Here is a 15,940-nt window from a genome sequence, read left to right as displayed (position 1 = left end):
TGCAGCTTTCCTGCTTTAAATATTGCTTCTGCACATTTATCAAGGCCAGATGACATTCTTGTGCTTTCAGCTCCTCATCTGCTGAACAAATTTAAATGGTCCACAAAAAGAAAAGTCTTTGCACTTTATCTGGGAGCCAAATTGTAACCATGACCTAATCTGTTAAGTAGACAGCTTAATGGGTTAAGGGTAAGACAAAGAGCAGCGGTGACAGTCATCCTGGAATTACCCCCTTTGAATTTTTATCTGTGGGGTAATTCTTCCTTTGTCATGACTTAGCTGCAAAGTGGTCTGCCACTGTTTCATCGTCACTGTAATATAATTGATCAATTTAGGGTATATCGTATACATCTCTAAGTACACCTTTATCCATTAATGTGGGATGCAGTCAAATACTTTTCTGTAATCCATCTATGCCATACTTGTAGTGTCTTCCCCTTTTTACAATTCTGCAATATGACTTTATTTACCAACAAATAATCCTTTGTTCCATGCAACTTTCTTTTGTTACCCTTTTGTTCTATTGAAATGATTGAGTTTTCTTCTAAATGACCATAAACTTTGTCAGCATCAGTTCCAGTGTATAGTTTATACGTTGTCAGAAGGCAAGTTACTGATGTTCTTCATGTTTAACTGTTGCAGCCATTACATTTGGATAATCTTCTGGGAGGTTGCCCTCAGTCGGCCTGATTAACAAAGTCTTGGGTCCTGCGTTGGTTGCTGTCCCTTCTTCCATGATGTCAGGTCGTCAGGGGTATAAAACATGCAGCCGACGCCATTACATCAGACTTTTTTGCCATGCGGTGCCCGAAGCAGAAGCGGTCTGCAAGTGCCGGTCGGCGGACTCCTGAAATTTTCGTTTACGAGTTTCAGAACCGAAGTCTTCAACTAAAAGCCAAGTACCCCGTTGGGGAAACTTTTTCTTGCTCCTTACCGATGTCAGTAAAAGTTAATAATTGTATTACTTGTGGGAAGCAAATACCTCATAAGGATTTTCATTTGTACTGTATTCCTTGCCTAGGCCCTGACCACGACGTACCTTGCTGTCGGTTTTGTGCTTTATTTAATTCGCGTACTATCTGTCGTCGGAACATTTTTGCTTCTAAATATTTCAGTTCTCTGTTTAATTATCCAGAAATGACGTTGGTTAGCCATCCAACTACCGGAATACCAAAAAAAAACGCAAAGAAAGAGACAGGCCGTTGAGGTCCAAAACTACAGACGACTCTGCTCCTAAGCTAGTCGCCAGTTTGGTATTCAGTGAGGCGCTTTCGCAGCCCCTGATACCCGCTACTTCTGATTCGCAGGCCTCTACTGAGACCCATTCGGAGTCCAGTATGCTGCGAGATGCTTCACCTATGGAACCCGCGGATGACTCTACTTTGGATGGGTCTGGAGCCGCTGTGCAGGCACCGGCTTCTGAGGGTGTATTCAGGCCTACAGACTCGCATGTTAAACCGACTCCACCTTCAATACTACCGCCTAAATCTCGATCTATGTCTAAAAAGCCGACGCCCAGGCCACATGTACAGGCCCCTATGCCTAAAAAACAAATGATCAAAATGGCTGAAGATTTAATTAATCTGATCAGGGGTAGTCAACCCCCCCTTCTAAGAGGCCTAGGACTGAACTTGATTATGACTCTTTTGACCAGGACTCTGTTTCATCTGACTATTCTAATGACCTGGATTTGTCCATACCTACTTATGAGGATTCTGATGCAGAGGATTCCATTCCCTCTGCTTTAGCCCCTGAGGATTTTTCTTTTGGGGAAACTTTACATACCTTAAGGGAGCATTTCCACTGGGAAAGTCAGGAATTTTCTGAATCCAAAAAGAGGCTTAGGGATTTCCTTCTTCTTCAGCATAGGCCTTTGGCTATACCTCCTGTTCTAGACATTGTTGATGTGTTTTCGGAATCCAGTATGGCCCCTGATTCCCTGTCTTCGGCCCCTAGTAAACCAGACAGATATACAGGGTTCCTGAGTCCCACAAATTTCTTTTCAAAAATCCTGTTGCGGATCCAGAAACAATTTCTCAGGGGCCCAAGGGCATTAAGGCTTCTACTGCTAAAAATGCTACGCCTTCTGATAGAGACTCCAGGGCGCTGGATAGATGGGGTAAAAAGGTTTATACTTCTGCAATCTTGGCAGTCAGGGCTTTAAACTGTCAATTCCATATGCTAAAATATCAACAGCATATCATGGGACTGCTTAAAAAGAAAATGATGATTTCTGACTATGTGGAAAATAGAGATTTACAGGATTTATTGCATTCAGCTGAACAAGTTGGAAAAAATACTTGCAATGTGGTTTTGATTCTTTAGAGGCCTCTTGCAAGGCTGCTGTTACTGGGTCTGTGCTTAGAAGGCATGCTTGGCTTAAGGTACAATCTCTGCCTGATCATGTTAAAGCAAAACTGTTGAATGCTCCTTTACATCAGGACTGTCTGTTTGGCAATAAGGCTGAAGAAGTTCTAAAAAGATGGAAGATAAAGCTCAATCTATGCAAACTTTGAAAGATTTCTTACAAGTACAACCTCCAAGATTTAGTAGGCACTGGCCTACTAAGAACTGGTCCTTTCCAGCTCCTTCCAGAGCCACTCAAGCCAAACCCAGACACTCCAAAAGCACCAGGTTTCAGTCTCAAAGGACTCTCAGAACTAAGCAATGGGGTGCTTCCATTTCCAAATCTGGAAATAACATGACACCACCCTATGGTAAACAATCTCAATGACTTTCCTGTAAAATTACCAAGCATTTACCTTTCAGCCGCCCCTATGGGGGAAAACTGGCTCTTCATGCAAACAACTGGCAACTTATAACCAAAGACAAATGGGTTTTAAATAGTGTCCTAGGGATACAGATTTAATTTCCACACATTGCCAACTCCAAAGGGGTGGCCAGATCTGCCCCCAAATCAGTGGGCAGAGACTCAGAAACCAGTACTTTCCCTTCTAAACATGAAGGCTATTCAACTAGTACCAGAAGAGGAAAAGGGACAAGGTTTCTATTCCAGACTTTTCCTGGTACCCAGAAAAGACAGATCTTGGCGTCCAGTTCTGGACCTGTCTACTCTAAACACCTTTCTGGATATTCCAAAATTCAAGATGCTGACTCTTCAGTTACTTCCTATGCTAGGCAAGGATGCCTGGTTGGCAGCTCTAGATTTAAAAGAGGCTTACCTGCATATCCCAATCAGGGAATCTTGCGGAAGATACCTTCGCTTAAAAGCAGGCCACTTGCATTATCAGTTCTCTGCACTGCCCTTTGGTTTGTCTACTGCGCCCAGGGTATTCACAAAGTGCCTGGCTCAAGTAATTGCATTTTGCAGGCAAAGAAATATTCAAATTTATCCATACCTGGACAATTGTCTAATTCAGGCAGAAAACCAGACCACTCTTCTAAAACCTCTGGCGTTTGTAAAAAGGGTTCTAACTTGTCTATGGTACACCATAAACAAAAAGAAATCACAACTGGTACCCTCTCAAAAAATTACATTCCTAGGTGCAAGCTTGAATACAGCTGCCCAGATGACTTTCCTTACACCAGAAAAGCAAATTCATTTGGTGACTTACTTCAAACAGGTGGCCACAAAAACCCTGCTATCTGCAAGACAAATAATGCAAGCCTTGGGGTTCATGGCCTCCTGCATTCTTCTAATTCCATATGCAAAACTGCATATGAGGAAACTTCAGTGGTACTTAAAAAGTTTATGGAGTCAACATTGTCACAGCCTGGAAACAATGATTCCTATCATACCTTGCCTACGCCTAGAGTTCCTATGGTGGGCAGAGGCCTGCCACCAAAAAAAGAGACTGCCATTCACACCACCCCCTGCCGCCCAAACCCTAACTCTACAGATGCATCAGACTATGCATGGGGGGCTCATCTGGCAGGGAAGTGCATTCAGGACAAATGGAGCCCAAATCAAATGCACCTTCATAGCAATCAAAAAGAAATCCTAGCTCTACAGAATGCTCTGACATCCTTCAAGGACTACCTTCATGCAGGACAACTACTGGTAAAGACGGACAACACCATGGTTATGTGGTACATAAACAAGCAAGGGGGTACACATTCCTACACCCTGTGCAGACTAGCCATGGCATTGCGGAACAGAGCCTTGAACTACCAAGTACAACTACAAGCTCAATTCCTGCCAGGAAAGCAGAATATTCTGGCAGATGAACTAAGCAGAAATCTCATGCACCCACACGGATGGAAACTGGAACCACAGATTTTCAACCTGTTGACACGCAAATGGGGGAGCCCAGACATAGATCTTTTTGCCTCACCCCAGAACTACCAGTTGGACAAATTTTGCACAAGAACTCATCACAAAAAAGCCTGGAAAGTGGATGCTCTCTCCTTCAGCTGGAAAAACCTATCACTCTATGCCTTTCCCCCTCTGCCTCTGCTCTCCAAAGTTCTACTAAAAGTCAAACAGGACAAACAAAAAATGATTTTGATTTCTCCAGACTGGCCACGGCAACACTAGGACCCATTCCTGCGCAGTGTGTCACAAATTTCTCCATGGCACCTGCCTCCGACACCTTCCTTACTGTCTCAGCAGGAGAACAAAATTCTGCACCCTCGGCTCCAAACATTGAAACTTGCAGCTTGGCTAATCATTTAAATTCCCCCTTAGCATCCCTCAGCAAACCGGTGATGGATGTCATTTTGGAGGTGAGAAGACCTAGTACCAGAAAATCTTATACTGACAAATGGAAACGATTCTGTGCCTGGAATCAATTTCAAGGTATGAGCACAGCAGCACCCAATTTACCTCAGATTTTGCAATACTTAACTGAGATGCTTCACAAGGGCCTGTCTTTTTCCTCCATTAAAATCCATGCCTCAGCCATTTCAGCTCATTACAACACAGAACCCCCTTCTCTCATCCTCTGCTAAAGCAGTATCTCAGAGGGGCCAAAAACTTGAGACCACCAAGGAGAGCTCCAACCCCTGCCTGGGACCTTAACTTTGTATTGGAGAAACTCACTCTGCCCCCTTTCAAGCCTGCTGCTACTGCAGACTTAAAATTTCTTTCCTGGAAAACAGCCTTCCTTTTAGCAATTACTTCAGCTAGAAGGATTTCTGAATTACAGGCCCTTATGGCAGTGGACCTTTCATCATCATTCATGCGGACAGGGTGTCACTCAGGACCAATCCATCCTTCATGCCCAAGGTGGTATACAGTGTGGCTCTTAATCAGTCCATTCATTTGCCAATTTTCTTTCCCAGTCCACAGAACAAGGGGGAGCGGATTCTGCATGCATTGGATGCACACAGACAACTTAGATTCTACCTGGACAGGACTAAATTTCGAAGAAAACCTGAACAACTGCTGGTAGCATGTGCTGCAGGGGCAGAGGGGAAGGCAATTTCAAAACCATTTCTAAATGGATAAGCTATTGTATTCTTTCCTGTTATAAGCACATATCCCCCAGGGGATCAGATCTCATTCCACCAAGGCTGCATCTACTTCTACAGCCTTTCTCAGAGGTGTTCCTACCAGGGATATTCTAGAATCTGCTACTTGGAGTTTAGTTCATACTTTCACCAAGCATTATCACTTACCAATTTTCTCTAAATCCAGAGTTGGCTTTGCCACTGCTGTTTTGCAGGGCCTTGTAGCTGGTCCTAATGCTGTATAAATCCATCCTCCCAACCATAGCTTTGGGAATCTACCCAAATGTAATGACTGCAACAATGAAACACGAAGAACATAATACAGTGGTGTACACTTTAAATGTAGATGTTCGAGTGTATTCACTGTTGCAGTCCTGGTTACCCTCCCTCCAGCCCCCTGTTTTTCTCTTACTATACGTCTACTTTCTTTTACTATGCTTAAAAGCCTTTTTGGTGTATTTGCTTTTGTTTGGAGATATGTTTTTTGTGTTGTTAATTACTTATATATTTTGCACCCCATTTGGGGGGCACCTGACATCTGGGGCAAGAAAAACTGATGTAATGGCATCGGCTGCATGTTTTATATCCCTGACAATCTAACGTCATGGAAGAAGGGACAGCAACCGACGCAGGACCCAAGACTTTGTTAATCAGGCCAACTGAGGGCAACCTGCCAGCAGATAACCCAAATATAATGACTGCAACAGTGAATACACTTGAACATCTATGTTTATGGTAAGTGTACATAACTACCGTCTATAGATAGCTTGTAGGTGCACTGTTAAGGAGCAGTATCATTTTTCCTGTTAGCCAGGTTGGTGTCTGTTCAGGGTGCTTATGTAAATATTTGTTACTTGGGGCTAAATAGTCATGTAAAGATGTTAATACTTTTTGTTAGATTAGGCGCTTTTCTTGAGTTCCAATTTCTTTTGCCGTTACTTTATCCCTTTTCATATCATGTAAATTTGAACTTTACTATTTCTTTTACTTTTTCTATACATAAAGGTATCTTTGTTATGTTCCACAGGGTCTTCATAGACGTTTCTCTAAAATTTGTCTATTTCTACTTTTTTGGTGGTGTTTCTATTCCTTTTACTTTGATTCCCAATTCTCTGTAAAACTTGTGTCCTCAATGAATTGCTTATTTTTTACTTTTCCTTTATATTTATTTGCATATCTTAGTAAGTTTTTCTGCCTGTGCTGATATCTTTAGTTTATTATTTGCAATAGTGTATGATAGATCCTGGTCAGTTCTGCAACTGTATGTTGCTTTTATCATGTCCATCTTTGAGTATTTTGGTTGATCTATTCCCTCTTCTATACTAACAGTGACACTTATTTTCTTTATTGCAGTATAGTTTTCTGTATTTGATAGTTCCATGATGGCATTTGATTTCTTCTCTTCCTTTCCCTTATTACCCTGTTTTTTTCGTGGTAAAACTTTGTGCTATTAATTTAGATGTACTGTAATATCCTGTTTACTTCTGTTATATCACATGAATTTATGTTAACAGTCTTGCTTGCTGTGTTCACTTGTTTTAACAGGCTTCTAACATTTTGGGTCTTCTTGACTTTCAGTAATGGATTTCTTTCATTGACTTTTTAATATTTCTAACCATCTCTAAGTCAAGCAACTATTCCCTTAGATCTTTTTCTTCTAAACGGATTCCTTTTCCTGTGAGCATCTTCCTCTGACATGTTCTCTTCAGCTGCATCCTGCGTCATCCCTTGCTCGTTCGTATGGTAACTCACTGGCCTATCCCGCCACAACATTGACTACATCAGAGTTGCCACCGTTTCCTGCTCCTTCCCCTGCTGTGCAACTCCAAATGAACTTTTGTACTGGTTTCCTGCTGAAGGCTCCATAGTAACTTCATGTGACAACTAATCAGATGTTTCTCATTCCACCTATTTCTTCTTAATTTGGGAACACGTTGTTCCATCATCCTGTGACATTATCAGAGTTGGATTTTCTACACTAAACCCTTCTTCACAGGTAATCTTTAATTTCAGTTTCTATTTCTTTAACTTCTCCATTATTAATCCTCTTTTCTACTTTTCCTCTTTGTTTTCTTATTTTTTACATTGTAAAATTTTCCATATCCAGATGCATTTGCCTGTATTTCTCTCCAAATATCTGTGGTGCTGCTTTTTTGTATTTATTAGTTTTGCTTTCTGCTTTGCATAAATATTGCACCATATTAAATCTTTCTTCCTCATCTCCATATTTCTTCAGAGGTTTCCTTTGAGTGCAATACTCATTTAAATAAAATAGTATGAGACCGTGATTTAGGTTGCATTGCTACCTGCATCCAAACTCACCTCCTCCCGTTACTGCAGGCTTTACTCAAATGCAAGCTACTGGTCTCTTTTTATCGACAGACTGCTTACTGCAACAATACCAACTTATGGACAAGTCAGTGGGTGAAGGTTAACTGTCTAGTAGTTTCATTCAAATGAGTTTCTTCAGGTATCTCGTACGTCAGTCCACTTTTTTTCTAACAAGTTTCCGATTTCTTAGGTTGCTTGTAAGTAATGTATCAGTTTAGTATTTTGAATCCTAGCCCTGCAGTGACACTGGTGTATTCTGCAACTAAGCACCACGCCCGTATGGGATCAGGGTAGGCCTGGGAACATCAGTTGTCTTATACCCCAGTCATGTAATCCTTTATTACCATTCCTGAAAGAAATTCATTCTAACACTTCTATGAAATCGTCTGAATTCATACACAGAAATTATGTCTTCACCTTCTTCAAACTCATTCTAATTCATATCTCCATCTGTTCCCTTCTCTTTTCCAAAAAGTAAATATTTGATGTGTTGCCAGCTTTTTTCATACTTATAATTTTCTGTTCTTTTTGATTATTGCAGTTAATGTTTTCTTTTTAACCCTACCAGTGGCTAAATGTCTGTCTTCATATAAGCCTGCAGAAGTACACACAACACTCTGGGTGCTGCCTAGCCAATGGTCTGTATACAAATGCTATAGAACATTCTGCTTCCCTTGAAGACTGTCCTTGAACTACAGTTTAATCTACTGGTTTAATGTGTGGTCAGTTCATAAAACATGTAATTCATCTGTAAAGGAATCATGGACTACAAAGTCTTTGTACACCCTGACTACTCACTTGTGTTAAATTACCTCACCCTACAAAGTATTTTCATTCACCATTTTCGCAACATTCTGATATCTGGTGCATTCAACAACCTGTTCTTGCAATGCCAGAACCTAAGCAAGCACTGCAGTATACTAGGTTACCTTGTCGGTGCATTTATGAGGCACCAAATATCAAACAACATTCTAAACACTATCCAGTTTAACTGTCTTTAAAATGCCTGCACAAACCTACCCAGGCTAGTGCTAAAAGTTAAAACTGGTGAGAATTTTTCATCCAGAAATACATTCAAGGTCCCCCAGCAGACCCCAAAATAAGCGATCTAAACTCAAAAGTGCCGTCATGATCATAGCTTCATTAAGCCTCAGAATTGGGAGACTTATCTTTCAAAGGATATTTATATAAACCTCTACAGACACCTCAACAGGAGTACCAGCTGCCAAATATATATTCAGACAAGACATTGATGGTGTGGCAAGAGAAATATACCTTCTTACCCCACCTGCCCCACACTTTAGTCATCCTGTCAGAAGGTGGATTCCAGGACCTTCGGTGGCCTGCAGTTACCACAAAGAAATCAGCCTTTAGGTGATTAGATGGCTAGTGTCTGCTAAGGCCAGAATCTTACCATCACCTTATTTTGGAGCTGCAGCAGCAGCATGAGGGCATCCACAGGAGTCGTAGAAAACATCCTCAAGGATAGCTCCTAGAGAGGAACAACCAGGCAGCCAGACAGCACCACTACCCTGACACAGGGGTCACACAAGACCTCTCGCCTCCTCAACTGTGAAGTCTGATCATACATTTTTGATCATGTCTGTTAAACTCCCTAAAGCTTCTACAGCTAATCCCGCCGAATTTAAACACTACAAACATGCCAGCCTGAACCTACTCTGACATCATCCCTCTTTTTCCCATTTTCTATATGGGGTCAGGGGTCATGTCAACTGTCACCATCTCTGTCTATTCAGCGCCCCTTTCCTGCCTTCTTTGACACTCATGCCTGACTGTCGCAGGTCTTCTCTCACACAATACATCCACCTCTTTGCTGAATGCCCTCATTTCTTTCCTGCCTGTCCCAAATCATCTTCAACAGATTGTCGTCTTCTTTTTTGCACAAGTGCCTGAACCACTGTAATCAGTTCTTTTTGACCTTTTCTGCAATTGAAGCTAATTTGGCTTTGCCCTTATGTCCTAATTTCTTCATCTGTCCCATTGTATGTCTTGTCTGTGCATCTGCCAGTCTTCTGGAGTCAGTTGTGAAAGCACTCAAGCCCTATCCTTGAAGCTGTCTGTGGCTGCCTATGTAGGTTTTTACTTAGCCTACTGTATCTCTGATTGGATGGATGCTTTGGTAGGCAGCAGGCTCTGTTGTGCAATATGGCTTGACTGGGGTCTTTCCTTTAGGTCATGCTTAGTTGTTTTTACCAAAAATAGTATTTCATAATTGAGCTGTCTATAGAATAGACTTGGGGTGCAGTCCTTAATGTATTTCCTTGATAGGAGACACGCCTCTTCCTTGTGTTTCTGCTTCCTTTGTTCTTTCAGGAAAAGAAGGAAGAGGCCCTGTTATCTGTTCCCCTATTAACCCACTCCTGTCTGCATGCAGAGCACTCAAAGGGGTATCTGCTCAGTCCGCCACATCCTCTGTTGTGAGCAAACAGATGGTAGGGAAGTAGTTGTCATGGCAGAATGTTCAGTTAAGGATCAGCATGATTGGAGTTGTACCTGCTTGGGCACAAACTCTGTGGCTGATTGCACTCCTTCCCTTTTCTCCTCTCTAGGTTGGGGATAGGCACAATCTGAACATCCTTAGGAGTGGTGAATGCTGCCCCATTTCCTGGAGGAGGGAAGTTGTCCTTCTCCCTTGTGACTGGGACCACTGTGCAATTTGTTCTTCACTTTGCCCCCCCAGGCCTTCTGGCCCTGATTCTCCATACTCGTTTGGGACCGTGACTGTTTTTTTTTGGGGGGGGGGGCTGCTTTGATCTGTTTGACTTCTTACAGTTTCTGTTATTACAGATTTGGAAGCAACATTTTGTTTTTGCACTACAGTAATCAAAGATGAAGGTGAGACATAGGTTAGTTCACTTGTATGTCGTGGGCAGATAGTCAATTTACAGAACCTTTCCCATTCCTGATGGGAAAGATTATAATTTTGATATATTAATGATTTTGTAGCCAGGTGTAATATTACACCTGATAATAAACAAGTGCAGTGGAGTGGGGTACCATAGAAGCATTTGCAAGACTTGTACAAGATGGAATGGGACTGCCGATTTACCATGGTAAGGAAAGGTAGGAGCAGATTTATGGTAGAATTGTTACTGGTGCTGCTGATAGTGATGTTTTTGCTATAAATATTTTGCTACAAATGGGGCCAGAAAGAACATTAGTGAAAATAGTACATTTGGCATGTAAATCTCAGCTTCTGGAATTTCTGATGAGATAAAACGTGAAAAAGAGTGTATTGTGACTTTTTACAGTAAACAAAAACAGCTGGGTGAACAAAGTAAACCTTTAAGCTGAGAGCAGTCCAGAGGGTCGAATTTAAAAATGAAAATGGTTTTAGATGTCATTAAATGCATGATTCTAATGAGGCTAACCCATGGCAAGAGATATCACAGATGGACCAAGTTCTGTAAGTTTAAAGTAATGCACACAACCACAGTTATCAAAAGTAGTTGCTGCCACTATACCATTCTTGTTCACAGTGTTTAATGAGTTAAGAAAGTGATAAGGGTAACATGAAGATATTCGGGTCAAAAGTATTACAATGCATTTCAATACCGAAAATGGTATGTATGCATGTATTGTGACATAACAGATGTTTGGGATGTAGAAAAAATGTCTGTGGGTAAAGAAACACTGTCATGGGCCTTCAAAGTCTGGTTTTAAATTGAACTGTGTGATAAAGTTCTGAGAGCTACACAAAGAAGACCAATGTTTAAGGGCCCATGTACAAATTGTCTGCTTAGTCTTACATATGTTTATGGGTCCCTGTCACTTGATCGAGTTTTCAGAAACTCTAACTCCATGCGGTCAAGAGACCATGTGATCGAGTTTTTGAAAACTCAAAGCTTTTGAATGGAGATACCGGTACAGCGAGGATTGGGAAATTTATCTTTTTCCTCACTGTAGTTTGATCTTAGAGTTGGTATATCCAATTTGCAGGGGGTGTGGGAGGTGCAGGGGGACTTGCTCCACTGCAAAAATGTAAAAAAAAAAAAAAGGTAGATTTTTGTGTTTTTTGAAACTCTATCTCCAAAAAGTTGATCATCTGACATAGTCTTATAGATACATTTCACGTGATTATATATACAACGTTCTCAGAACTGTTGGAGTGAGTTGAAATTCTTTAGAGGTGAAGTGCTAAAGTGTGTGCTTGTCATAGCTAAACTGAAACATGCTGTAGTGCTGTAAAATATTTAGTGAAAGAAGGCTTCTCTTTGTACAACTAGCTAAACAGGGAGAGGAGTTGAGGTTACAGGCACCTAGAGTCATAGAAGAGAAAGTTGTAATGCCCAAAGACTGTTGTATAGCTGTTGTCCCAGTGGTGTGGAAAAATGACAAGGTGATTAGGTTATACTTAAGATGTTTTAACAAAACAGTGGTATGAGAAGAGAGTTTGCATTCCCTCTTTGGCTGTCATAGCAGCACCAAGGCATTGAGTCAGGCGTATTTTCGGTAGTAACATTGAGATTATTTTTTAAACATCTTACATTTGGGATTATGTCCAGTTGTAAAATATTGGAGCAGGGGATGTATAGATAAACATGTCAGTGTATAACAAACAGTATAACCAAAAGGAAAGCCATGACCAGTTCAGTCTTGATAGTAGTCCAGGAGTATGCTAAATATGTGAAACAATTAATTACTCTGGGAACATTACTGTTTAACCTTTCATACTGGTGATATGTTAATGTACAGTACAAATGAGAAGTGATAATGGATGATTGTAGTGGACTGCTGAAGTAAAAAATAATTCCAGAAAGTGAAAACCATGTTTGCATCACTAGTATTGACATGCAGTGATGCAAGCAGACGATGTCTTGTGAGTGCACATGTGAATATCTGTGGACTAGAATTTAAAGAAGTAAAAGCAGGAAAACAGCCAGTTTTGTTTGCCTACACTGAATGAGAAGTTTCTGTTCATATGTAGAAATGTAAGCCTAGCTGCAGACGGGGAATGTGAAGTTTTCTTGCTGTCTCCAAGGCATGGATAGCTTTTGTTTTTGAACTGACCGTTGTGGTCCTTGTACTACTGATATACAGGTTGGACTAAGCTCCACCTAGATGTAGACTGAACTGCTTTTAAATACCATTTCATGAGGTGTAGTGACTGTTTCCAGGAAAACAGTTTCTAGTAGCAGATACTGTGCCCTTTGAATGGAGATACCGGCATTTGATTGGAGGGTAATGATGGTGAGGTATTTGTGAAAGTAGATGCCATTCAAGACTTGACCTCTAAATGATGGTCAGCAACCTGAAAGAGGGAAAGTGAAAAAGTAGGTAGTACATGAGGATATTTCTTGTATCATTGGTGGTACGTGGTAAATAAGCATCAGTAAAGAGTCACATTATTAATTTTATTTTTGTATTTTATTTGTTTATTGGGGTAGTGTGTAGATTGAGTAAAACTGACCATTTTCAAACAAAAGCCAGATGAAGAAGTTCACTCCATGTGGTTGCAATCTCAACTCTTCTTGTTTGGCTAGCTGTAGAAAGAGAACCCTTCTTTCTGTAGTAAAATTTTATGGCAGTGTAGCATGCTTTTAGTTGAATTATGACATATGTTAGATAATACAGTAGATACTAACAGAAAATATTAAACAATATTAAGACTGCATATCAACTTTAGTAGATTAAGTATCCATAGGAGTATATCTCCATAGTCTTCATAAAAATATTCGATTTGGCAAGGAAATGAAGAAAGTTAAAAGGATGAGAGGTAGCAAGGTGAAATGACATGACCCTTTCTGAAGCAGAAACAAAAAGATTTTGCTTTTTAATGCCAGGTGAATTTTAGCTAAGAGGTGAGTTCTTTAAGTGTGTTTTAAGGAGACAGTGTTGCTTTGTTTGTATAGAAGTAGTTATTTTTGAAATGCAGCACAAAGACACTCAGCAGAAAGTTGCAGTTTTCTGGGACGGACTAAATGAAATGTTGAGAGAGCAGATGTTGTAGTGACCAGACATCATTGAGGATCTTAAGAAGCTAGTGACTACATGGTTTGAGCCATGTTTGAGATTCTGTTATGGGTTTGGAAAATTGCGGAGTTATATACTTTGTCATGTGGATCGCTGCTGCAATAGTACTTGCTTCGAAAGGCCCAATGTTCAGCATGACTTCCAGAGCTTAGTATCCTTCCCCCTGTCAGCTTTAGGGAGGTTCACACCCCTGGCATATCAGTGTGTACCTGGAGACATTTCCCCAAGCCATCTTATCTTTCTTACCCAGGGCTGACATAGGAAGACATCTTTGGCTGATTCTTTGTCTGCTTTCGACGTTTGTGACTGGCAGAGTTTACTTTCAAGATAAAGTTCTGACCTCTTTTCAGCTTGTCATGCTTACAGTGGCAACAGTATGCATAATAAAACAAATCTTTATGTTTTGGACTAAGATTACAGAAATTGTTCTTAACCGTCTAATATTAGCAGTGTTTGTACTGCAGCTAGCATAGATTGAAAAGTGATGACTTATTTCATTCACTAACAAAGCATGTTGTTTATTTAGGTGCAGTCACTGAGATGCTTGTTTCTTTTCATTACAGGAATTATCTGAATTTTGTTACTGAAGAAATGATCGATCCATACAGGCAAGTACCAGATGGTTTTGAATAGCATGCTGTCATGTTGTGATTTCTTTTCTGATTAATTTTAACTTCCTTTGCAAATCTCGAGGATGTTTGTGCATTTCAGAATTAAAAACAGTTTTAGATGCCTTATTTCTTGAATCATTACACTTCAGACTGTAATAGTTGCAAAAGTACTGAACAGCCAGCTCTGATGGTGGTGTGGAATAAAGCCTTGACTTTGGATCAGGTTACTCAAGTTTGAATAGCAGCTTAGCAACTGTTGGAGCTGATGTAAGGAAAGAGTGGCGTAACTCTGCTTTGCTAGCTTACCTGTCTCCGCAGACATGTCTGCACACTCATTCATGTGGTAGAATCCACAATAAAGATCAGAGGCCACTTGGGAGTGGTGACTTCGAGGGAGGCAGTGCAGTCTTAAGGAGTTATGTCACCTGTGAAAGCAAGTGGCATATCCTATCCAACATGCATATTGCACACCAAATCCTGGTGTGTAATGGGATATGAGTAGTGGAGATAGGCACCATAAGTATAAAACCTCTGAGGCTCAGACAGTTGAACCCTCTGCTGTCTATTGCCAAACTGCTGTCCGTAGGAGGAAAAAAATGAGCGATAGAACTTCCTCCTAGAGGAATGAAGGAATTGAGTAGGGTATATAGGGGGCAGGGAGCCAGATAGGCACCAAGACAGTGTGGAGAAAGGAAAAAAGCATTACAGTAAGCATTCACTGAAACAAAATCCTTAAGTAAAATATGTATGTGTGTGTCTTTGTATGTGTGTGATATGGGTTCAGGCACCTAGGCAGTGAGACATTTCCCTGTGGTACATTTGACTGGGGACACATGGCTGAAGTGACATTCAGCTGCAAAGAAATATGTCTGTTTGCAGATTCCCTGTGGGCAAAGAGAAGAATGTGTTGCCATGCCCACAACTTCAATAACCAAATGCACATGGGGGAAACAATGGCCATGGTCCCCAAGGGAAAATGAGACAGCAGGCAGTATGGCAGGCATCAGCAGCAGGCTGGCCAGAGGTCATGTCAGTGGCAGTAAAACTGCAGTACACAATGGGCAGTGCCTTCATAATCGGTGTGCATGGACCACTACCCCCTTCACAGTGTCTAGGAAACATTACCTAAAACACATACTGGAGCATAAATGTGACTACAGTAGCCTGCAGGATTTCCTCCATGCTGTAGCATACTTCTGCATGTTGTAGTTACATATGTATGTACTGCATACTGAGCACAACACTCATAAATTATTCAGTCCCTATGCCATTGGTTATTAAAGCTGTAGGCATGGCAGTATATGCTTCTCTTTGCCCACAGGGAATTTGGAAACAACTATATTTCTCTGCAGCTAAATGTCACTTCAGCCATGTGTCCACAGTCAAATGTACCACAGGGAAATGTCTTGCTGCCTAGGAGCCTGAACCCGTGTGATATGTGTATATATATATATATATATATATATATATATATATATATATATATATGTATAATAAAATATATATGTATATGTGTGTGTGTGTGTGTATATATATGTGTGTGTGTGTGTATATATATATATATATATATATATATATATATATATATATTT

At 40.8% G+C, this 15,940-nt stretch overlaps 1 protein-coding gene across 1 annotated transcript in view; it reads left to right on the top strand.

The window, feature by feature from the left end:
- Nucleotides 1–15,940, top strand: part of SLC7A5 (solute carrier family 7 member 5) — a 445,177-nt gene that overhangs the window by 274,582 nt on the left and 154,655 nt on the right. The window contains exon 4 of the mRNA XM_044081532.1: nt 14,301–14,345. Coding sequence (XP_043937467.1) covers nt 14,301–14,345 — 45 coding nt within the window. The remainder of the gene's footprint in view (nt 1–14,300; nt 14,346–15,940) is intronic.

This window comes from Protopterus annectens, chromosome 8.part0 (genome assembly GCF_019279795.1).
Source record: "Protopterus annectens isolate FY-2018-M chromosome 8.part0, PAN1.0, whole genome shotgun sequence".
Lineage (NCBI taxonomy): Eukaryota > Metazoa > Chordata > Ceratodontiformes > Protopteridae > Protopterus > Protopterus annectens.
This window is presented reverse-complemented; position numbering and strand designations above follow the sequence as displayed.